Here is a 24,338-nt window from a genome sequence, read left to right on the forward strand (position 1 = left end):
TATAACTACTTAACTCTGCCTACGTAGTGTAAAAGCACCCATAAACAACATATAATAAATGGGTGTGCCTGTATTCCAATAAAACTTTATCAAAACAGGAGGCTGGTTGGATTCAGTCCACAGATCACAGTTTGCCAACCCATCTGTTCTAGAATAAAAAATATAGTTCATTTTGTATATTTACCATGTATTCCCTTACCATGCTAAATTCACTTATTCATTCTAATGGTCTGAATATTCTTTTGCATTTTCTACGTACACAATCATACCACCTTCAAATAGAGACATTTTTAGTTCTTCCTTTTCAATCTTTGTATCTTTCTTTCTTGCCTTTATGTATGTAAACTTTTCATTTCACTGATTAAATTTAGGAAATTCCCTCCCATTCCTCAGTTGTTGATAAGTAGGTGCTGAATTTTATCAAATGCCTGTTCTGTATCTCTTGGGATTACAGTTTTTCTCCTTTATTCTGTTAATGTGGTAAATTACTAATAATTTTCAAATGTTAAAACAACTTTGCATTTCTGAGATAACTTTGTCATTATGTACTATTCTTTTTATGAATTGCTGACTTTCACTGCTAATATTCTGTTAAGGATTTTTAAATATATGTCCACAGAGATGGTGGGCTGTAATTTTCTTTTCTTGTAATGACCTCATTAGATTTTGGTATCTTAGTTAGCCAGGATATCATGTTTTTATCACCTCCTGTTTGGGTTTAGGAAAGTTGTATTTTTCAAGGAATCTATTTTACCTAAGATGTCAAATTTGTGGACATAAACTCGTCCATAAGATCTGTTCTTTAAGGATCTATAATGATATCTACTCTTTCATTCCTCATATTGGTAATTTGGGTCTTCTTTTTTTCCTTGATCAGGCTTTGCTGATGTTATGTATATTTTGGCTTTTCTTTTTTTTATTTGTTTATTTAAAATTCTTTATTTAAATTCAGTTTAGTTAACATATGCTATATTACTAGTTACTGGGGTAGAATTCAGTGATTCGTCAGTTGCATATAACACCCAGTGCTCATTACATCAAGTTATTTTGGCTTGTTTCTTTTCATTGATTTATGCTTTTAATTTTTTCTCCTTCTACTACATTTGGACTAATTTTCTTTCCTTTTTTCTTAGCTTCTTAAGCTGGCAGTCTAGAGCACTAATTCTAAAACATTCTTATTTTCTAATACATGCATTTGAAAGTATAAAATTTTTTAAAGGTGTAAAATTTCCTCTAAGCTCCACTCACAAATTTTGATATGCTGCATTTTATGATCACTAAAAAGTCTTTTCTAATTTCTCTTATGCTTCCTTCTTTGATTCATTAGTGATTTATAAGTTTGCTCAATTTCCAGTTATTTGGAATTTTTCAAGTTATATTTATTTATTTTTTAAGATTTTATTTATTTGACAGAGAGACAGAGAGATAGCGAGAGCAGGAACACAAGCAGGGGGAGTGGGAGAGGGAGAAGCAGGCTTCCCGCGGAGCAGGGAGCCCAATGCGGGGCTCGATCCCAGGACCCCGGGATCGTGACCTGAGCCGAAGGCAGACGCTTAACGACTGAGCCACTCAGGCGCCCCTCAAGTTATATTTATTTAACTTATGGTTATGAGAACATACCATGTATGATTTCAATCCTAAATTTATTTTTTAATAGAATTTTATTTATTTATTTTTAAGATTTTTATTTATTTGTCAGAGAGAGAGAGAGAGAGAGAGCACAAGCGGGGGAGCAGCAGAGGGAGAGGGAGAAGCAGGCTCCTCACTGAGCAAGGAGCCTGATGTGGGATTTGATCCCAGGACTCTGGGATCATGACCTGAGCTGAAGGCAGACGCTTAACGACTGAGCCACCCAGGTGTCCCTTCAGTCCTAAATTTAATGTAACTTGTTTCATGGCTCAGGATTTGATCCCATTAAGTGGTCCATATTTACATGGAAAGAATCTATATTCTACAATTTTGGGGTGCACTATTTTATCAAAGTTACATCGAGGATTATTAAAGCTTCCTGATGAACTGTCCTCTGTACCATTAGGAAGAATCCTTCTTATCGCTGGTAGTACCCCTAATCTTTCAAGTTTCTTTGTCTGCTGTTAATTTGTCTAACATAGTTTTGTTATTAGTATTTGTATGATATGCCATGCTGTTTTTTGTTTTCTCCTCTTTCAGTGTATTTCTTACAAACATTACATAGTTAGGTCTTGTTATTTTTCTGAGTTCAGTTTGATGATCTCTGCCTTTTAACTGGAATGTTTAATTCCCTTACACTTTATCAAAGTGGATCTTGAACAATCCTTAGTCTGTCAGCCCCAATGTATGAAATACTCAACTGGCTTTATGCTAACTATAAAGTTCATAAGCCTGCCTTCTAAATGTTCATCAAAATGATCTAAATTTTCATTAAAAATTAATCTGTATGAAATACTGGAGACCTAAGAGAATCATTGTCTAATTTGGCTTGACTATGTTTAACCAGCTAAAATGTACCCAATTTGTCTGTCTATTCAGCCAACAGCTCTCAGTCTTGTCCACAGGGTATTATGAGACTTAGCATGCCATGGCAGTTTTGCTGTTTCCTTTATTGTGGGGTCATTAATTTTTCCTAAGGATCCATCAATTAAAGTCAATAAAGACCTAATCTTTGCACTTAAGAATTATTTTAGCATCAGCTTTAAAAAAATAATGTTTTAATTCCGTCTGGTGTATCATTCTTTTCAATGTATGAGAGTATCTGTTTCCTCACTATCTTGCAAAAATACCATATATACACACTCAAACTTTTGGGCTTTTGCCAAATTGATAGTGAGAAATGGTGCCTCAGTACAGATTTAATTTGTGTATCTCTTATCATAAGCAAAACTTAAGCATTTTTCCACATTTGAAGGACATTTGTATTACTTTCTTTCTGAAAAAGGCAAAGTTAGTTCCTAACACCTGCCTCTTTTTCTGTTGGGTTGTAGGTCCTTAGTTTTGGAAGCCCTATAGATGTTACAGATATTAATCTTCATGATATAAACTGCAAAAAAAACCTGTAAAAAGACTATAACATATAAAAATTAAAACGGAAAAAAATTTTCCCAAATAGCAAGAGTTTCCCTGATTTAAGCTTCCTTTTTAAGTCAGAACACTGTACTGTATTCTTACAATAAAGTAAGCTAAAGAAAAGGAAATGTTATTAAGGAAATCATACGGGGGCACCTGCATGGCTGAGTCATTTAAGCGTCCTACTCTTAGTTTCAGCTCAGGTGATGATCTCAGGGCCGTGAGACTGAGGCCTGTATCTGCTCAAGATTCTCCCTTCCTCTCCCTCCCCCTGCTCAGACATGCTCTCTCTCTCTCAAATAAATATCTTAAAAAAAAAAAAAAAAATCACACGGTAGAAAAAAATACATTTACTAATGTATTTATTGGAAAAAACCCACGTGTAAGTGGACCTGTGCAGTTCAAATACATTTGCTCAAGGGTCAACTGCATTAGGGATCAAAAACAAGAGGCTTGGATTAAAATCTGGCTTAATTCATGCTAACACAAACCATACGTGAGTTAACTCCTTTTCTAAAAATCACCTACCACCTTAATCAGTGCAGTAATTTTCTTCCTCCTCCTCATTTAACAACTTCTGAATATTATATATAGCTCTCTAGTCACTGCACAAATTATCCTACCAATATGGAAATCAACAAATGAAAAATAATCATCTACTGCAAAAATTACTCAACTGACATGGAAAATACAAATAAAACCCTCTACCTTTGTGACACCCAAAGAACAGTAAACTAGCAATTCCCAATAATATCAAAATTAGATAAAAGCATTTGTAAGAAATAGACACTCTGATTAGAAAAGCAGGCTCTGAAGAATGGTAGAAGCAGTATTTACTATGTAACACTATATGCTAGACCCTATTCAAATGCTTTACACATATTAAGTCATACAAACTTCACGGTAATGTACGAGGTAAGTGCAGTAATAATCTCAATGTTAGCCAACTACTCAATTTAGTGAAAGGAGTCTCAAAGGATAACTTGCAACTGCCCCTTATTTAAGTCCTCAGAATAGGATTCTAACAGTTATAGCTAACAGGGTAAATCGGGATTTACCAACTTCCTACATCATCACATTAGGAGACATTTAATTAGTTAACTATGGCAATGCCAAACTTTAAGACTTGATTAAAATGGTGACTATGAGAGGTCTCCATTATAAAGGCACAATGTCGTCCCCTCTGTAATTAATTAACTGTGGGATGATATTTTAAGGCCATTTTAATACTCTGTCCAACACTGTTCACCCAATGATTTTAGCATCCACTGATAATCCTTGCTAATTAATACACTGGATATTACAAAAATGGTGATTTTTTGTATCTACCATTCCTTCTATTTATTAGCTGGGACTTTTCTGTTAAAAAAGAGCATTGTTGGGGCACCTGGCTGGCTTGGTCGGAAGAACATGTGACCCTTGATCTTGAGCCTCACATTGTGTGTAGATTACTTAAATAAATAAACTTAAAAAAAAAAAAAAAAAACCAGCAGTGTTTCCCCTTCTTTTCTCAAGGGGCCCATGTTCCTTCTAGTGGGGAATGGTATTTAGAAACCAAGAACTGGGTCTACACATATTCTTTGCTACAGGGTATCATTGCTTCTAAGTCCTTTCTATGAACAGAGTTGGGAAATAACCAGTTTTTAAAAAGTTCACATTCATGCTTCCAATTCACATTCAACATCACAGGGTTCTTCCTTACTCCTATGTTTCTTTCTCCCTTCTCCAAGGAAAGAACAGCATTTCCCAACAACATCACTATATTAGTCATTTGCCCTTTCCTATAATACATACAAAACAGTTTCAAAATTAACACCAATACCACTACCAATTACAAACCCTAAGTCAAGGGATTTTTACAGTTTCATTTGTTCTTATAATATACCCCTACTAAGAGTGTAAAAGTTACTTAAATTCTTTTTTTCTGTGTGGTTATACTATCAATTTGATATAAACTTAACACCAGTTATTTCTGTTTATATCCATTCAATTTTAGGATTTATTTTTTCCCATCCTTTTTGATTTTGTGAATAAGCAAAACATTTACATACTTGAAAAGTCACAACTACATAAAAAAAGTATATTTATAAAAAGGAATTAATTTTAACAAAACTTGTTAACATGCTAATGGGTTTCAAGATACACCTGAAACTGGATTTGTGATGCAGAGAAACAAGGTAAACTGATAAATGGTTATTTCAATTGAATTAAAAAAGATTTAAGGGCTAGAATTTGAGATTTAAAAAGTTATTCTTAGGGTGCCTGGGTGGCTCAGTCGTTAAGCGTCTGTCTTCGGCTCAGGTCATGGTCCCAGGGTCCTGGGATCGAGCCCTGCATCGGGCTCCCGGCTCCATAGGAAGCCTGCCTCTCCCTCTCCCATCCCCCCTGCTTGTGTTCCCTCTCTCACTGTCTCTCTCTCTCTCTGTCAAAATAAATAAATAAAATCTTTAAAAAATAAAATAAAATAAAATAAAGTTATTCTTTACTATGAAAATTTCTACTAAAGAGCTAAAATGCATAGCTATAAAAACAAAAAAAACAGAGCTGATCTGATTATATCTAGCTTTCTCTTTACAGTGTTAATGTTTCTAAAACATTGTTACAATAAACAAAGCATCATGCCCTCAAACATGCTATGTGTGATTATCTTTTCACATTCTACCTAATATAAATACTCCTTAATGGCATTATTATTCCCTAATAATAGCATTATCTCCAACCCCCTTTTTGAAAACCCATCCTGTTGGAAAAAAATGCTTATTTTATGACTTTTTAAGATTATTTTTCTAGTAATCTCTACACCCAGTGTGGGGCTCGAACTCATGACCCCGAGATTAAGAGTTACATGCTCTTCCAACTGAGCCAGCCAGGTACTCCAGAAAAAAAGGCTTATTTTAAATGGAGATATCTTACGTAAATTTAAAATAACATTCAATGATATTTGGCAATTGAATAGATCTAGATTTAAAAAAAAGTGACTATTCTGACAGATGACCTTTATAAAACCACTAGTTATTAAGGACGTTAAATAAAACCTTTAAATTAATAGGTTACAAAGGAACACCAAACAACATGTCTGTAAATTTATGGTAAAGACAGGTAAATTTAAGGAAAAAAAAAAAAAAAGAAAAAAGCACAACATACCAACACCGACAGCACCAAACTGCTGCCCGACTAATGAACTTGGACTGAACTGACTGTATGTCGACATCCTGCCAAAAGGTCCATAGGAACCCACTGACTGGAATGAAGAAGTAGATGAGCCTAGTGAAGACTGAAGAAAGATCATGGGTTATTTTTCCAGGCTCTATACAACATGTATATAACGAAAAAAATTCGAATATTTACATTTTTAAAGGTTTTAAATTATAACTATTAGGTACAAAAGCAATTATAATAACTTACAACATGCACTTAATATCAAAACAGTTTAACAACCTCCTGATTTCAATATTTGTATATGTGCCAATTATACTTGATGTGACTTATAAATATATTTTTCTACAGTTAAGTAGAGTTAAGAGTTTTATAGCAAGTTTAGGAAAGAATGAAAGAAAAGTTACTTGAATAAGTAAAGTAACTTTGTTTTAAGAAAGAATATGGGAAAAATTACATTTGGTTATACTGAGTTTTAGTCTGGTGCTGACAAAAATAAGGTATCTCACTTGTGATTTTGCTCATATTTCAATCATTTGAAGTACACTATTAAATTTACAGGAAAGAGATGCAGAAACAAACTATCCCACACAAGACCATTTACATTTTTATTTTTTATTTATCTTTAAAGTAGGCTCCATGTCCAGCATGGAATCCAATGTGAGGCTCGAACTCACAACTCTGAGATCAAGACCTGAGCTGAGATTGAGTCAGATGCTTAACCACCTGAGCCACCCAGGTGCCCCATGACCATTTACATTTTTAAAATATATTTTTCATCAAGTTAAAGAACATTTTACAAAAATTTCAACTTACTAAACCTAAAATATATTATAGAACGTATATACGCATATTATATATTCATTTATCTTCATATAAAATATCTCATAATACAAATATGAAGTGTACTAATTACCAAAAGGATATAAGCTCATTGATGGTAGGACCTTGTCTGTGTGTTCACTGCTAGTATCAGGCACATGGCAGGTGTTCAATAAATACTTTTGGATGTAGGAATCAAAAGGTCAAAAGTCAAAATTACGGTGACTGGAAGAAGTTATTCAACACCAGTTTGACTTCTGTTTTCTTGGTTCTTGGGACTCCATAAAGCTGATAACTTAAATAACTATTTCCCTGGAGAATTATCAGAAAATCTATACAAGAGAGAGTCAGATAATACCACTCTTTGGTGCAGGCCATCTCTATTAAAATGTGTTTCTTCTCCCTCCATTTAAGAAAATTCACATTTTCTCAGGATTCCTTCAGACGTATTTCCTTAAAAGTTAGACTTAACAAGGGCGGGGGGGAGAAGAGGAGAGAATTTCTCCAATTTATAAGAATAAGTTTAATTATTTATTTAAAAACATATTCAGGAAAGATAAATATATTAAATAAATATTAAAAGGTACTTTCTCTTTTTTTCCCATTTTTTACAAGATTTTATTTTTAGGGCGCCTGGGTGGCTCAGTCAGTTAAGTGTCGGTCTTCGGTTCAGGTCATGATCCCAGGATCCTGGGAATGAGTCCCGACATCAGGCTCCTTACTCAGCAGGGAGTCTGCTTCTTCCTCTCCCTCTGCCCCTCCTCCCCACCTGTGCTCGTGCTTTTTTAAATAAATAAAATCTTGAGGAAAAAAAAAAGATTTTATTTTTAAGTAATTTCTATGCCCAACATGGGGCTCAAACCCATAACCCTGAGATCAAGAGTCACACACCCCACCAAATGAACCAGCCAGGCACCCCTCTTTTTTTTTCTATTTAAAAAAGATTTTTTAAAAATGTTTTTTTTAATATAATTTTATATACCACTTATTATTTTCTTTAGAAGAGTTCATTAGGTATTTTAATATTGGAAGTAAGACAAATCTTATGCAAGATAATATATATTCTAAGAATCAGTTTTGTGGAAAACTAAGATTTCATCACAGCATAAAACAAAGTTAATTTTAAAAAATCTAAAAGTATTACAGTACTTTAAAAAAATCAACAAGCATATTTTAGTGCAAATGACCAAAGACTGACAAGAAAAAGGGTTGAGAAGAAAATGGATCCAAGAGGAAAATCATGGGAGCCATAAGCTTTTAATCAGCTATGCCCTAAAATGAAAACACTCCTACATCAATCTGCTTCCTCTCCTGTTATAACTAAAATTCAGGCAGTTTCTATATACTTCCAATTATCATGTAAACAAGCACTGTAATAAATATCCTCCTTAATTCATAACATAATCTTTTAGAAATCATGTATTTCTGTTTTTAATAAAATATAAATTTTTTATTTCTTTTACTGAGAATACTTAGGGTCTTCTTTTTTCATACCTTATTTTATTTCTTTATTTTAAGATTTTATTTATCTGTCAGAGAGAGAGCACAAGCAGGGGGAGCGGCAGGCAGAGCAGGCAGAGAGAAGTAGGCTCCCCGCTGAGCAGGGAGCCCGATGCGGATTAGATCCCAGGACCCTGGGATCATGACCTGAGCCGAAGGCAGATGCTGAACAGGCTGAGCCACCCAGCCATCACGTTTTATACCTTACTTAGAGAATCGAGTAATATACCTATGTGTGTTAAAATCCCTTTATGTTTGTGCTGTATTATACAATACTGTATGCGTATTATGTTATATATATGTATGATACCAATATGATTTATTACTTTTTTTCATTGAACCTAATAATCTCACCTAAGAGTAGCCATTACCACCCTGGTTTGTAATATGAACCAAATGTGAATAACATAGTAAGTGACATGGATCCTGGATTCCAGAACCAGACTATCTGGTTCTGTCCAAATTGTGGCTCTATCTTAATTTACTCACTTGTAAAAAAAGGAGAATTATATAGTTATACTATAATTATAGTACCAAGTTCAGAGAGTATTGTGAGGATTGACTTACTGTATGTGCAGTAGTCTGAATAGTGCTTCTCATACAGTTAGACCTCAATAAATGTAAGCTATTTTAACTTGCTAAAATTAGAAAATATTTTATGATAAAAATAAATCCCTCTATTTCTTACTTTATTTTTAAAATTATTTTGTTTATTTATTTGACACACAGAGAGAGAGAAAGAGCGAGAGCAGAACACAAGCAGGGGGAGTGGGAGAGGGAGAAGCAGGCTCCCCGCTGAGCAGGGAGCCTGATGCAGGGCTCCATCTCAGGACCCTGGGATCATGACCTGAGCCGAAGGCAGATGCTTAACGACTGAGCCACCCAGGCACCCCATATTTCTTACTTTATTTAGTCCCAACTTATGATCTAAAGAAAAAAAGCCTAGATGAAAACATTATCCAGGTATTTTAGGTCTAGGTAACTAGGAAATGATAAGCACACGAACATTCAATTGAGGAAAAACAAACAAAAACACCCCAAAACCAAAATAAAAGAGAGGTAAAAGCCAAGACTAGCCATGTACTTAAAGTTTTCTTGCACTCCAAGACAAATTTACTATGAGATACCTGAACGATAGCTGGGTCCTGAGGCAAAGAACATTGTGGTTTTGGTGGCTCACAAACAGTGAGGTCTTTAATATCACTCCCACGGAATATGATGTATTCAAAGACTTCATCTCGAGGTGGTATTGGACGATCTGTTGGTCTGTCTTCTGTACCAAAGGACCGAACTGGTGAGAAAACAGAGGATATGAGAGATATGTCTACTCATCATATTCAAGTAGTGCCTCTTAGAAATGCACTCTTCCAAATACCAATAAACAGCAGTTCTTAAATGTCATCTGTGAGAAAATATTCATTAATCTGTAGCTCAAGAAATTTTGTTTAAAAAAAGAGGAAAATAGAGTGGGTTCTGCCTAGAGCTAAAAGAGCCAAATGTACTCAATTTAAAAGACAATCTGTATTATGAGGTCATGTTCTTCCTACGTTTTTATTTATTTATATCTTTGGTGGTTGTGGTGAGAGGAGGTGTTAAAAATGTACTCTTTCATTGTTGATTTATTTTTAATATCATTCAGCAAAATAAAAAATTGGCAAACCTATGTGAGATTTCTTGTTGGGGGGTGGAATGGCAAGTGAAGATTTCCCCGTCCACAAAATCCCAAAGTTTGGGAAATTAAGCTTTTGGATTAAGAGAAGACAATGAAGGGAACATCTATCTCAGTGAGTGGTAGGTCCTCTAGAAGCCAAGCCAAGCAGCTGTCAGGTATTCAGCCCCAGGGGACAGCCTGAAACGCCCTAGTTACCTAAAATACCTATCTCATAATTAAATCGGATTATTTCAACACTTAAGATAGCATTACTCAAAGTTAAACTGTGGACCACCTACACCAGGGTAAGCTGGCTAAAAAAGATTTTTTTTTTTAAAGGTTTTATTTATTTATTCAACAGAGAGAGAGATAGCGAGAGAGGGAACACAAGCAGGGGGAGTGGGAGAAGGAGAAGCAGGCTTCCCACTGAGCAGGGAGCCCGATGCGAGGCTCAATCCCGGGACCCTGGGATCATGACCTGAGCCGAAGGCAGACACTTAACCGACTGAGCCACTCAGGCGCCCCTGGCTAAAAAGATTTCTGGGATCCTATTCAAATACACTGAATCAAGATGTTCTGAGGAATGGGTCTGTAAATCTGCATTTTATTTTTTTTTATTTTTTATTTTTTTTAAAGATTTTATTTATTCATTTGAGACACAGAGATACAGAGAGAGAGAGAGAGAGAAAGCATGAGCAGGGAGAGAGGCAGAAGGAGAGGGAGAAGCAGGCTCCTCGCTGAGCCAGGAGCCCGATGTGGGGCTTGATCCCAGGACCCTGGGATCATGACCTGAGCCGAAGGCAGACGCTTAACCATCTGAGCCACCCAGGCGCCCCTGTAAATCTGCATTTTAAACCAATTCCTCGAGTTTCTCAGGAATACTAAAGTTTCAGGTTCACTATCTTAGACTTGTGAAAACGTCTGCATCCATACAGAAGTTTCAAATAAGAAAGTTTGAAAGATCATGTATTATCTATTTAAGAATGTCCTAGAGGGAGTAAACCCCTTAAGACTGTGCAATGTTTTGAATGTATGCATTTTTCTGTAGAACTGGTCCAGGGTTAGATTAAATATGAATATCATTTCATTTTAAATAATGCCTCCCTCCTAAAAAGTCTTTCTATTACTTATGATACTTCCAGAAAAGATGGTGGCATAGATGTAGGCTTGCAGGAGGATATCCTTCCCTAAAACTAAATAGCCAAAAAGAGTTAAAATATCCCTAAACTAGGAGATCTCACATTTATAGCCTGAAATTTTATTAAAAAGTATCACTCTAATACTGAATGAGTGAGTCCAAACTGGAAGACCAATCCGAGAATCCATATGCAGCATGACCTGAGAAATGCTCATTGGTACCTCCACATTAGCAGATGGGGACAGGAGCATGGATGTGGTAAGGGAAAAGATGTGGAATACCCTAGTTGAAGTTCCTCTTCCCCTAGTGGCCAGAGAGTACTTTATAACAGCAGGAGTAAGTGACAAGGTTCTATATTTTGTCCTTTATCTTAAAGGAAGAATAAAGAGCTAGAAAAATCAGGATTAAGAAAATTACATACAAATCAGCATCAGTCCTAACCTCAGCAGCGGCAGCAGCATCACCAGTACGCCATATACAGCCTCAGGTCTCATTAGTAATACACTAGTTCATCTTGAAGCAGAGGGAGGAAAAGTCAAAGTCCTCCTTTTTTTTCCTTAAAAGATTATTTATTTATTTGAGAGAGAGAGAGAGAACAGAGCGCGAGAGAGAGCATAAGTGGGAGGGGGGAGGGGCAGAGGGAGAGGGAGAAGCAGGCTTCCCACTGAGCAGGGAGCCCGATGTGGGACTCGATCCCAGGACCCTGGAACCATGACCTGAACCGAAGGCAGACGCTTAACTGACTGAGCCACCCAGGCGCCCTCTCAAAGTCCTCCTTGTACAAAAACCACCGACAAGCTCCATTAGGTTTTCCAAGGCCTAACGAAACCATTCAAAGTATACCCATGTGTTCACTAGACAGATGAAAAATCCATTCAGGATTAATATTTGTCACAGGAAATAGAAGAAAATTTCAAAAAGAATTGCTTTACCTTCTTGAGAAAAATAAAATTCTTATGATCAAAATGACACTGAAAAGAAAAGGTAGCACACAGAGTTAAGGAAAGAGAACAGACAAGACAAATGTAACAGCAGAATAACTATATCAACAACACAACAGTCAAAGCAGTAAAACCAAGTCATTAATAGAGAACAATTCTGAGAAAAAGGAAGTAAGATGTAAAGAAAAAGTACAGAAATAAATGGTTGAAGATGATTGTTATGCAGATCCAGACAAGAGAATAAGAGAAAATATAAAGATGTAACAGAAATTTCCTGACATGAAGACCTAAATTTGATCAAAAGGTTTTGCTGTATTTCCAGAAAAAGATCTAGTGCACTATAAGCTATAGAGAATTATCCTTTGCTATATCAAATTAAAGAACTCATAGAAACAGTGGTATCAAACAAAATTTAAAAGATGATGAATACATTTGCAACAATGTGGATGAGTTCAAACTAGAGGGTATTATGCTAAGTGAAATAGGTCAGAGAAAGACAATTATATGATTTCACTCATATGTGGAATTTAATAAACAGAACAGGATCACAGGGAAAGGGAGGAAAAAATAAAATAAGATGACATCAGAGAGGGAGACAAACCATAAGAGACTCTTAATTCTACAGAACAAACAGGGTTGCTGGAGGGGAGATGGGTGGAGGGATGGTGTAACTGGGTGATGAGCATTAAGGAGGGCACTTGATGTAATGAGCACTGGGTGTTATATGCAACTGATGAATCACTAAACTCTATCTCTGAAACTAATAATAAACTATATGTTAATTAATTGAATTTAAATAAGAGATGAAGAATAAATTCATTTTTTTTTTTTAAAGATTTTATTTATTTATTTGAGACAGAGAGAATGAGAGAGAGAGCACATGAGAGGGGGGAGGGTCAGGGAGCCCGATGCGGGACTCGATCCAGGGACTCCAGGATCATGACCTGAGCCGAAGGCAGTCGCTCAACCAACTGAGCCACCCAGGCGCCCGAAGAATAAATTCATTTAAGCACACAAATGTGTATGACAACTTACTATGGTCTTAGAACAGAATGTAAGTTTAATGTTCCGAAAAAAGCTACTAACTTACATACTGACAAAAGTCAGGATGGTTTATCACATAGTAGTCTAACAAATATTGGAAGACAAAGATGAGTGGAAATAGAGGAAAACACAAAAGAAAATACATAAATTGATACTCTCATCTGTTATAGCAGGGAGTCACTTGATAAAATTTTTTGGGAAGTTGATAAATTAATATATGTAGGCTTAACATTTGGTTATTTGAGGGGTGCCTGGGTGGCTCAGTCAGTTAAGCGTCTACCTTTGGCTCAGGTCATGATCCCAGGGTCCCGGGATCGAGTCCCACACAGGGAGCCTGCTTCTCTCTCTGTCTGCCGCTCCCCCTGCTTGTGCTCTCTCTGGCTCTCTACCTCTCTCTCAAAAAAAAAAAAAAAAAAAAAAAAGGTTATTTGAGGTCCTAAAGGTAACCAACATTAAACTTTAAAACTAAGGGCATATTTTCCAAAATGTGCTGTGAAGAAAACCTGTATCATACAGCAAAAGAGGAAAATGAAAAAGTATGAAAACAGAGACCATGGAGAATGAATTACACACACCAAGAGTATGAAAAGCATGCTCTAATGATGGAGACTGGTTTGATCAGATATAATATTTCCAACAGACAATTCTTGTACCATTGTAAAGAACAAATTAACAGAGATCGGAAGGACACACATGACTGGAAGATAATACAACCTGGGCATTGAGAGTGGAAAGAAAGGCATGGTGAGCACAGAAACGGTAGAAAATCACCACTACTGTTCAGCTACAACACATTTCAACACATGAATTAGCTTATGTGCAAATTAAGTAAAGGAACTGTTAGTACAGTGAGAAATCACATTGATTCATCCCCAATTTTTCTTGTTTAAAATTTAATTTTTGCACTTGGAGGTAACAGAAGCTAAACACAGCAAACCATGGAAAACTAGTATATGATATCCACTCACCCCAAGTTTCCTCTTGGCTCAATTCGGCTACATAATTAGTCTTAAAAGTACTTATTGCACGGTTCTCCCTGATCTTGATGCACTCTTTCCCTGTCTCCAGCAACAAGCCTCAATTCTTGTATCTTCTTCCATCAGGCTTTCAATTTTTTCTTTGAAGCTGACAAACAACTTTATTAGATATAATTCACTACCAGCACTTTTGTTAATGCTATCATTTTAATTTTTAAAAAATCATGGTAAGAACACGTCTTAAAAATTTTTAAAGCAATATAGTACAGTATTTATATAGCAAAATGTTGTAGAGATGTAGAACTTTATTATCTTGTTTAATTGAAACTTTATACCCACAGAACAATGATTCTTCATTTCCACCCCCCCTAGACCCTGGCAACCACCATTCTACAGTATTTGTCCTTCTGTGATGGTGGGAAACAAAATGAAAATGGAAGAAGACCAGTTTGGAAGTTACCAGACAAGTAACGGTGAAGAGGAACTTAAAAGAAAGGCAACAGTCTTGAGACTCAAACTCACCAAAAGAATATGATTTATTGGATGCAATTTCTTACTTAGAATTCTACAACTCTGGTCTTTTTTTATTTTTCAAAATAGGTATACTATTTGTGATATCAAAAAGTTAAGTAGATATAGGGGCGCCTGGCTGGCTTAGTTGGAGGAGCACGCAACTCCCAATCTCAGGGTTGTGAGTTCAAGCCCCATGTCGGGGGCTTTTAAGCCCCTACTTAAAAAAGAGAATTAAGGAGCACCTGGCTGGCTCAGTCAATTAAGTGTCTGCCTTCGGCTCAGGTCATGATCTCAGGGTCCTGGGATTGAGCCCCGCTTCCAGCTTTGCATTCAGTGGGGAGTCTGCTTTTCGGTCTCCCTCGCTTCTCCTCCCTCTCATGCTTGCTCACTCTCTCTCTCAAATAAATCAATAAAATCTTCAAAAAAATTTAAAAATCAGGTGAATATAATAGTAACATTAAACATGTTATATGGGGCAGACTACAAAACTGTAATTTTCTTTTCTTTTTTTAAAGATTTTATTTATTTGACAGACACAGTGAAGAGAGAGAACACAAGCAGGGGGAGTGGGAGAGGGAGAAGCAGGCTTCCTGCCAAGCAGGGAGCCCGATGTGGGGCTCGATCCCAGGACCCCGGGATCATGACCTGAGCCTAAGGCAGACACCCAACGACTGAGCCACCCAGGAGCCCCTAAAGCTGTAATTTTCAAAAGATTACAACTACCTAAAATAAAAACACAGAGATGACTGACATGAAAGATGGCAAAGTAGAAGATCCAGGAATCAGTCCGAACACCGAAACAACTACTGACTCGGCACGTGAAGTCTGAATAAACCATTTTGGAATTATGGAGTCTAATCACACACTTGTAGCATCCATGGGAGTACTTGATGAAGTAAGGATGTTAACTTGTGGTAAATTTTGGCATTTTGCATAGTGGCTAGCTGTTACTATTCATTAACTCCCATCTCCACAAAGGCAGATATGGGGGTGGTGGCTCATGATCCTGGTGCAGCTTTGCTAGTCCTAGGTGGGCAACAGGAAGCATATCCCACAAAAATCAGGGTTGTATGATTTGAACTACCTGGTAATTCACAGAGGGACTGTTGTTTCAATCCTCAAGCGCCAAAGCACCTCCCCAGCAGTGTCCTGAAAGTTTTTAAAAGCAACAGATTATCCTTTCCCCCCTCAACAACAGCAGAATATACATTATTCTCAATTGCACATGGAACATTCTTCAGGATAGACCACACGTTAGGCTAAATTCAATTCTCAATAAATTGAAAAAAACCTGAAATTTTACAAAGTATCTTCTCTGACCACAATGGAATAAAACTAGAAATGAATAATAAAAGGAAACTGGACCTGGAAATTAACACACTCTTAAACCACCAATGAGTCCAAGAAGAAATCACTAGGGAAATTAAGAAAAATTGAGACAAATAAAAAAGAAAACACAACATGCCAAAACTATGGGATGTAAAGAATGCCATACTCAAGAGGGAAATTTATAGCTATAATCACATTTAAAAAAAAATCTCGGGCGCCTGGGTGGCTCAGTCGTTAAGCGTCTGCCTTTGGCTCAGGTCATGATCCCAGGGTCCTGGGATCGAGTCCCACATCGGGCTCCCTGCTCGGCGGGAAGCCTGCTTCTCCCTCTCCCACTCCCCCTGCTTGTGTTCCTGCTTTCGCGCGCTCTCTCTCTGTCAAATAAATAAATAAAATCTTAAAAAAAAAAAAATCTCAGGGTGCCTGGATGGCCCAGTCGGTTGAGAATTGGGACTCCTGGTTTCAACTTAGGTCATCATCTCACGGGTTGTGGAATTGAGCCCCACGTCAGGCTCCACGCTCAGCAGGGAGTCTGCTTGAAGATTCTCTCCCTCCGCTTGTGCTCTCTCTCAAATAAAAGAGTCTTACAAAAAATTTCAAATCAACTTTGCACCTTAAACATTAGAATAAGAGCAAACTAAACCCAAATCCAGCAGAAGGAAAGAAGAGTTTGGAGCAGAGATTAACAACATAGAGAACAGAAAAACAGAATCAACAAAACCAAAAGTAGGTTCTTTGAAAAGACAAAACTGATAAACCTTTAGCTAGAATGACTAAGGGAAAAAGGTGAGAAAATGCAAATCACTAAAATCAGAAATGAAAGTAAGGTCATTACTACCAACCTCATTGAATTTAAAAGGTTTATAAGAAAGAAACTACAAACAAATACCAACAAATTAGAAAATCTAGATAAAATAGAAAAATCCCTAGAAACATCAAATTACCAGAATGACTCAAGAAGAAACAGAAAATCTCAACAGATCTACAACAAGAGACTGACCAGTAATCAAAAGCCTCCAAACAAAGAACTAGGACCAGATGGTTTCATTGGTAAATTCTAGCAAACATTAAAAAAAAAAAACACCAACCCTACTCAAACGCCTCCAAAAAAGAGAAGAAAAGGGAATATGTCCTAATATATTCTTTGAGACCAACATTACTCTGACACCAAAGTCAGACAAAGATACCATAAGAAAACTATAGACCAGTATCTCTTATGAACACAAATACATTAAGTCCTCAACAAAATAATAGCAAACAGAATCCAAGAGTATCTTAAAAGGATTACATATCATGACCAATGGGGATTTCATCCTAAGAAAGCAAGGTGATTCAACATAAAAAAAAATCCAATGTAATACATACCACATTAATAGACTAAGGGGGCAAAATACCTGACATGATCATTTCAATAGATGCAGAAAAAGCATCTGACAAAATTTAACACCCTTTCATGATAAAAACACTTAGTAAATAAGGAATAGGAGGAAATTACCTCAACAGGATAAATGGCATATATAAAAAACCAATAGCTAACATCATATTTAATGGTAAAAGATTGAAAACTTTACCCTTAGATCAGAAACAAAATAAGGATGTCCACTTTCACCACTGCTATTCAATGTACTAGAAGTCCTAGCCAATATAATTACCAAGAAAGATAAATAAAAGGCATCCACATTGGAGAGGAAGAAGTAAAACTCTCTTTTGGCAGATGACATGATTCCATATATGGGAATTCTACCTATACTGAATCCATAAAAAAAACTAAACAAAACTAGAGTTAATAAATGAATTCAGCAAAGTTACAGCTGCAGTATCAACACACAAAAATCAGCTGTTTCTATAGACAACAATGATCAATCAAAAAGAAATTAAGAAAACAATTTCACTTACAGGACCATCCAAATGAATAAAACATCTAAGAAAAATTTAACCAAGGAGGTGAAAGACTTGTATGCTGACAATTATAAAAGACTACTGAAACAAATTAAAGAGCAGCTAAATAAATGGAAAGTCATCCCATGTTCATGAACTGGAAGACTTAATATTAAGATTACAATGCTCCGGGGTGCCTGGGTGGCTCAGTCGGTTAAGTGGCTGACTTTGGCTCAGTCATGACCTCAGGGTCCTGGGATCAGGCCCCACATCAGCCTCCACACTTGGTGGGGAGTGTGCATCTCTTTCTCCCTTCTCCCCCTCTGCCTCTGCGTGTGCATTCTCTCAAAAAAAAAAAAAAAAAAAAAGGATTACAATGTTTCCCAGAGTGAGCTACCGATTCAGTGCAATCCCTATCAAAATTACAATCCACCACCCCAAACTGGAAAAACCAAACTTCAAATTCATGAAAAAGTTGGAAGACTTGTACTTCCCAATTTCAAAACTTACTACAAAGTTACAGTAGTCAGTGTGTACTAGCATAAGGATTTATGGAATGGAACAGTCTAGAAATAAAGCCAAACATCTATGGCCAATTGATTTTATTTTTAATGTATTTTTAAAAGATTTTATTTATTTATTTGACAGAGAGAGAGACAGCAAGAGAGGGAACACAAGCAGGGGGAGTGGGAGAGGGAGAAGCAGGCTTCCCGCTGAGCAGGGAGCCCGATGTGGGGCTCGATCCCAGGACCCTGGGACCATGGCCTGAGCCGAAGGCAGACATTTAACTGACTGAGCCACCCAGGCGCCCCTGGCCAATTGATTTTAGGTAAGGGTCAAAGAATATTCAACAGGGGAAAGAAGAGTCTTCAAAACATGGTTTTGGGACAACTGGATGACAATATACAGAAGAATAAAATTGGAACTCTACCTATTCCAAAACAAAAACTAACTCAAAGCAGATGTGATGTTGTGATATAATAATATATATTTGGTCTTTGTCTCCAGCTCCTGGCCACAGTTCTTAAAACCTTTATAACTTCCTAAGAAATAAAGGTACTAAGAGCATCTTTTGTTCTAATATTTGGTCTTTGACCCTGGTTCCTAATGCAGAGCTCCTAAATCTCTTGGAATTTCCTGGGCGATAAGAGCATATTTTGTTCTAATGAGGAGACTCTTGGTGGGCTCCTGGATAGCTTCAGAAAAGGGGCTGGTCACCAGAAAGACCATCCTCTGGGGAGGGGAGAGGGACTGGAGATGGAGTTGATCATGCCACCCATGTGACGAAGCCTCCGTAAAAACCCCTAAACTATGGGGTTTAGAGAGCTGCTGGGTTGTTGAACATGTGGAGGTGCTGGGAGGATGACTTGCCCAGAGAAGACAGGATCACTATACTCCTTCCCACATATCTTGCCCTATGTATCTCTTCCATCTGGGTGTTCCTGAGTTGTACCCTCTTATAATAAACTGGTAATTCAGTAAGTAAGCTGTTTTCCTGAGTTCTGTGAGCCTTTCTGGCAAATGATCAAACCAAGGAGGGGGTCGTGGGAAGCCTCAATTTTTAGCCAGTTGGTCAGAAGGACAGTTGATAATTTGCAACTTGAGACTGGTGTGTGAAGTAGGCTGGTGTGGGTTGTTTCATGGGACTGAGCCCTTAACCTGTGAGATCTGACACTAACTTCACGTAGATAGTGTCAGAACTGAATTAAATTGTAGGATACCCAGTTGGTGTCTAGGGAGCTGGGAGAATTGGTTGATGTGATGACTGAACATGTGGTGGCCAGAACTATTGAGTAAACTTGCGAGTAGAGGAAAAAGCACAGGTTTTTTTTTCCTTTTTAAAATATTTATTTATTTATTTGACACAGAGCGAGAGAGAGAGAGAGAGAGAGAGAGCGCGAGAGTGCACACACACGTGCACCAAGGGGAGGGAGAGGAAGAGGGAAAGAATCCCAAGCAGACTCTGCACTATGTGCAGAGCCCAATATGGGGCTCAATTCCATCCACGATCCCAAGATCATGATCCGAGCAGAAACCAAGAATCTGACACTCAACCAACTAAGCCACCCAGGCATCCCACACGGTTTTTCTTTTAGTGGGTCAACAATCTACATATAAGCCAAAACTATAAAACTATTAAGAGAACATAGGAGTAAATCTTTATGACCTCAGATTTGACAATGGATTCTTAGATTTGACACTGAAAGCAGAGCAACAAAAGAAAAAATAAACTGGAGTTCACAAAAATCAAAACATTTTGTGCATCAAAGAACAATATTGAGAATGGTAAAAGACAAGCTATGGAATGTGAGAAATATTTGCCAGTCATATCAAAGGGCTTAATATCTAGAATATATAAAGAACTCCTAACAACTAAACAACAGGGATGCCTGGGTAGCTCAGTTGGCTAAGTGTCTGGCTTTGACTCACATCATGACCCCAGGGTCCTGGAATCGAGTCCTGCATCAGGCTCCTTGCTAAGCAGGGAGCCTGCTTCTCCCTCTGCCTACTGCTTGCTCTCTCTCTCTGACAAATAAATAAAATCTTAAAAAAAAAAAAACAAAACAAAAAACCCCCAACAACTCAACAACAAAAAGACAAAGCACCTAATTAAAAATGGGCAAAAACTTGAAAAGATATTTCTCAAAAAAAAGATAGACAAGCAGTCCACAAGCTTGTGAAAAGAGGCTTAATATCCTTGATCATTATGTTGTTGTTGTTGTTTTAAGATTTTATTTATTTATTTGACAGAGAGAGACACAGCAAGAGGGAACATAGGTAGTGGGAGAGGGAGAAACAGGCTCCCCACGGAGCAGGGAGCCCAATGCAGGGCTCAATCCCAGGACCCTGGGATCATGACCTGAGCCGAAGGCAGATGCTTAACGACTGAGCCACCCAGGCGCCCCTCCTTGGTCATTATGTTAATACAAATCAGAACTATCATGAAATGCCACTTCGAAACTACTAGAAGGGCAGAGCAGCAATGTCCACAATAGCCAAACTATGGAAAGAGCCAAGATGTCCATTAACAGATGAATGGATAAAGAAGATGTAGTGTATATATACAATGGAATATTATGCAGGCATCAAAAAATCCCCACGAAATCTTGCCATTTGCAACAACGTGGATGGAACTAGAGGGTATTATGCTAAGCGAAATAAGTCAATCAGAGAAAGACAAGTATCATATGATCTCACTGATATGAGGAATTCTTAATCTCAGGAAACAAACTGAGGGTTGCTGGAGTGGTGGGGGTGGGAGGGATGGGGTGGCTGGGTGATGGGCATTGGGGAGGGTATGTGCTATGGTGAGCGCTGTGAATTGTGTAAGACTGACAAATCACAGACCTGTACCTCTGAAACAAATAATACATTATATGTTAAAAAAAAAGAAGATAGTAGGAAGGGAAAAATGAAGCGGGGGCGGGGAATCGGAGGGCGAGAGGAACCACGAGAGACTATGGACTCTGAAAAACAAACTGAGGGTTCTAGAGGGGAGGGGGGTGGGGGGATGGGTTAGCTGGTGATGGGTTTTAAGGACGGCATTGAATGGAGCACTGGGTGTGATACGCAAACAATGAATCATGGAACACTACATCAAAAACTAATGATGTAATGTATGGTGACTAACATAACATAAAAAAAACAACAAAAACAAACTACTAGAAGAGCTTTAATAATAAAACAAAATAGACCTCTACCTCTGAAACCAGTAATACATTATATATTAATTGAATTTTAATAAAAAAACACAAATGTATAAAAAATAAAATAACAAATTGGCAAGGATATAGAGAAATAGGCATCCCTGACATTGCAAAGAGAAATGTAAAATGGTACGGTTGCTGTGGAAAACACAGCTTGGTGGTTCCTCAAAAAATTAAACGTAGAATTACCATATATATTACTCAGCAATTTCACTCATATGTGTAAAAACCTATGTCCACACAGAAACTTGCACATGAATGTTTAAAGCAGTATTACTCATAAAAGCCAAAGGCCCAGGGGTGCCTGGGTGGTTCAGTCGTTGAGCGTCTGCCTTTGGCTCAGGTCATGATCCCAGGGTCCTGGGATCGAGCCCTGCATCGGGCTCCCTGCTCGGCGGGGGGCCTGCTTCTCTCCCTACTCATGTTCTCTCTCTCTCTCTGTATCTCTGTGTCTGGAATGAATAAATTAAAAAATCTTTAAAAAATAAAAAAGGGAGTGGGAAATAGGGAAAAACTTTTCTCTATTAGTCTGAAAGAATATAATCAATTCCTTATTTCTGACTACAATTTACTGAGATATGCATCCCATGATTGTCTTTTAAAAAAATACATAAAAAGGGTTAAGGTTCTGGCAAAATCATTTATCTAAAAAAAACCACTCTATTTCTAATAGATCAAGTTCAAACATCACACTAATATCAAACCTACTTACCAGTATATTAATACCTGAACATACAGTCATACTACATGGATGGAGGGAAGAGCTGTAATGACCAACTTCCTAATACAGTATCTCCATTATAAAATACCAAACCTTTATAAGTTTAAACTTGACAAACATATACATAGTTAAATACAGTCAGTATGCCCAAAATGACATCATTAGTATTTTCCAAAAGACTTCACTTTTGGACACAAATTAAAAATTGTAAATTAGGCTCTAATACGGATTGGTAAGGAAGAAAAACAAGTCTGTTGAATACCAAAATGAGAGAGCAATAAATGAAAGGTTGAATTATTCAAGAAATGCCCAAAGTAAGTTAGAAATCTAAGCCTAAATTCAAATGTAAATCTAGAATAAGATTTTTTAAAAAAGATTTATTTATTTGAGAGAGTGAGAGAGCGAGCGAGCGAGTGAGCAGAGTGGGAGGGGCAGAGAATCCCAAGCAGACTCCGCACCAAGCACAGAGCCCGATGCTGGGCTCAATCTCACGACCCCAAGACCACCACCTGAGCTGAAACTAAGAGTTGGACACTGAAGCGACTGCGCCACCCAGGCGCCCCTAGAATAAGATTTTTGATGTAGCCTTAAAGTTAAAACTTTTGTCAAGCATCACTTGTAAGACCTAGTCCCATCCCACTTATACAAACTTAAGTTCTAACAAAGCTCATTATTCTCTATAGCCAGAGCAGGTTCCCTGTCCTCTACCATAGCTTCTCCCCACACTCAACACACCCTAAATTTCAGCTTATATGCTACTTGTATTCATCATCTTTCTACAGGGAAACACACACACCCCACAGATTTACTTTAAGGAACTGGCTAATGTGAAAATCCAAAATCTGCAGAGTAGGCTGGCAGGATGGAGACCCAGGGAAGAGCTGAACTCTGAGTCCAGAGGTGGTCTGCTGGCAAAATTCCTTCTTGCTCAGAGGAAGTCATTCTTTGCTCTATTAAGGCCTTCACATGATTGGATGAGACCCACTCACATCATGGAGAGTAATCTACTTAAAGTCTACTGATTTAAAAATTCATCTCATTCAAAACCATCTTCACAGAAACATCCAGAATATTTGACGAAATCTGGGCACTTGGCCCAGCCAAGATGACACAAAATCAACCATCACACAACTCTATCAATAATACTTCCAGGTAGAAGACATTCTTCCTCTAAAAATGACAGCATTCTGTCACAGTGTCTATACCTGCCCCATCCTAGAATTTAAAGATCTTCAGGAGGGGGGCACCTGGGTGGCTCAGCTGGGTGAGCATCTGACTTTTGGTTTCAGTTCAGGTCATGATCTCATGGGTTGTGGGATCAAGCCCCGTGTCGGGCTCCGAGCTCGGCTGGGAGTCTGCTTGAGGATTCTCTCCCTGTCCCTCTGCCCCTCCTGCCACTTGCTTTCTCTCAAATGAATAAATCTTAAAAAAAAATTTTTTTCAGGAGTAAAATCTGTATCTAAATAATCTTTGCAACTCCCTCACATCTAACACTGTATCTTACATATTGCTCACATTTGCATATTTCTTGAATAAATTCCACAGTGGAAAAAGCTATTAAGTAAGCAATTTCCAAAATTACTGAACATTGTTTAATATCAAGGGAATTGAATTAAATTATACAATACTCCTACTTAGAATAAAATGGGAGAATGACTACATCAAAAAGAAAGAACAACTGGATATCAATAGGATGGGAAAATAGAAAAACAGCATTACTTAAAAAACAGAATATATGCAAAAGCATCGAACCAGGGGAAAAAAAAGTGAAAAGTTGCACTTGGCATTTTTCTTCTCTTTCTGATATTTATCCATAAGTACAGTTCTTGTTGCACAACTAGTATCATACACTAACTATCGTTGAAAAAATCTGAGATACTGCATATTTGGAATATGCTGTTACATATGGTTTAATTATT

The 24,338-nt window shown here is 37.4% G+C and overlaps 1 protein-coding gene across 4 annotated transcripts in view; it reads right to left on the minus strand.

Annotated features, from left to right (window-relative positions):
• Positions 1-24,338, minus strand: part of LSM14A (LSM14A mRNA processing body assembly factor) — a 56,563-nt gene that overhangs the window by 19,069 nt on the left and 13,156 nt on the right. For all 4 annotated transcript variants that reach the window (XM_035023490.1, XM_035023491.1, XM_035023489.1 and 1 more), the window contains exons 2-3: positions 9,648-9,811; positions 6,187-6,316 (exon numbers count right to left, since the gene is read on the minus strand). In XM_035023490.1, the coding sequence (XP_034879381.1) occupies positions 6,187-6,316; positions 9,648-9,811 (294 nt within the window). The remainder of the gene's footprint in view (positions 1-6,186; positions 6,317-9,647; positions 9,812-24,338) is intronic.

This window comes from Mirounga leonina, unplaced genomic scaffold (genome assembly GCF_011800145.1).
Source record: "Mirounga leonina isolate KUSES-001 unplaced genomic scaffold, KU_Mleo_1.0 Mir_177, whole genome shotgun sequence".
Taxonomy (NCBI): Eukaryota; Metazoa; Chordata; class Mammalia; order Carnivora; family Phocidae; genus Mirounga; species Mirounga leonina.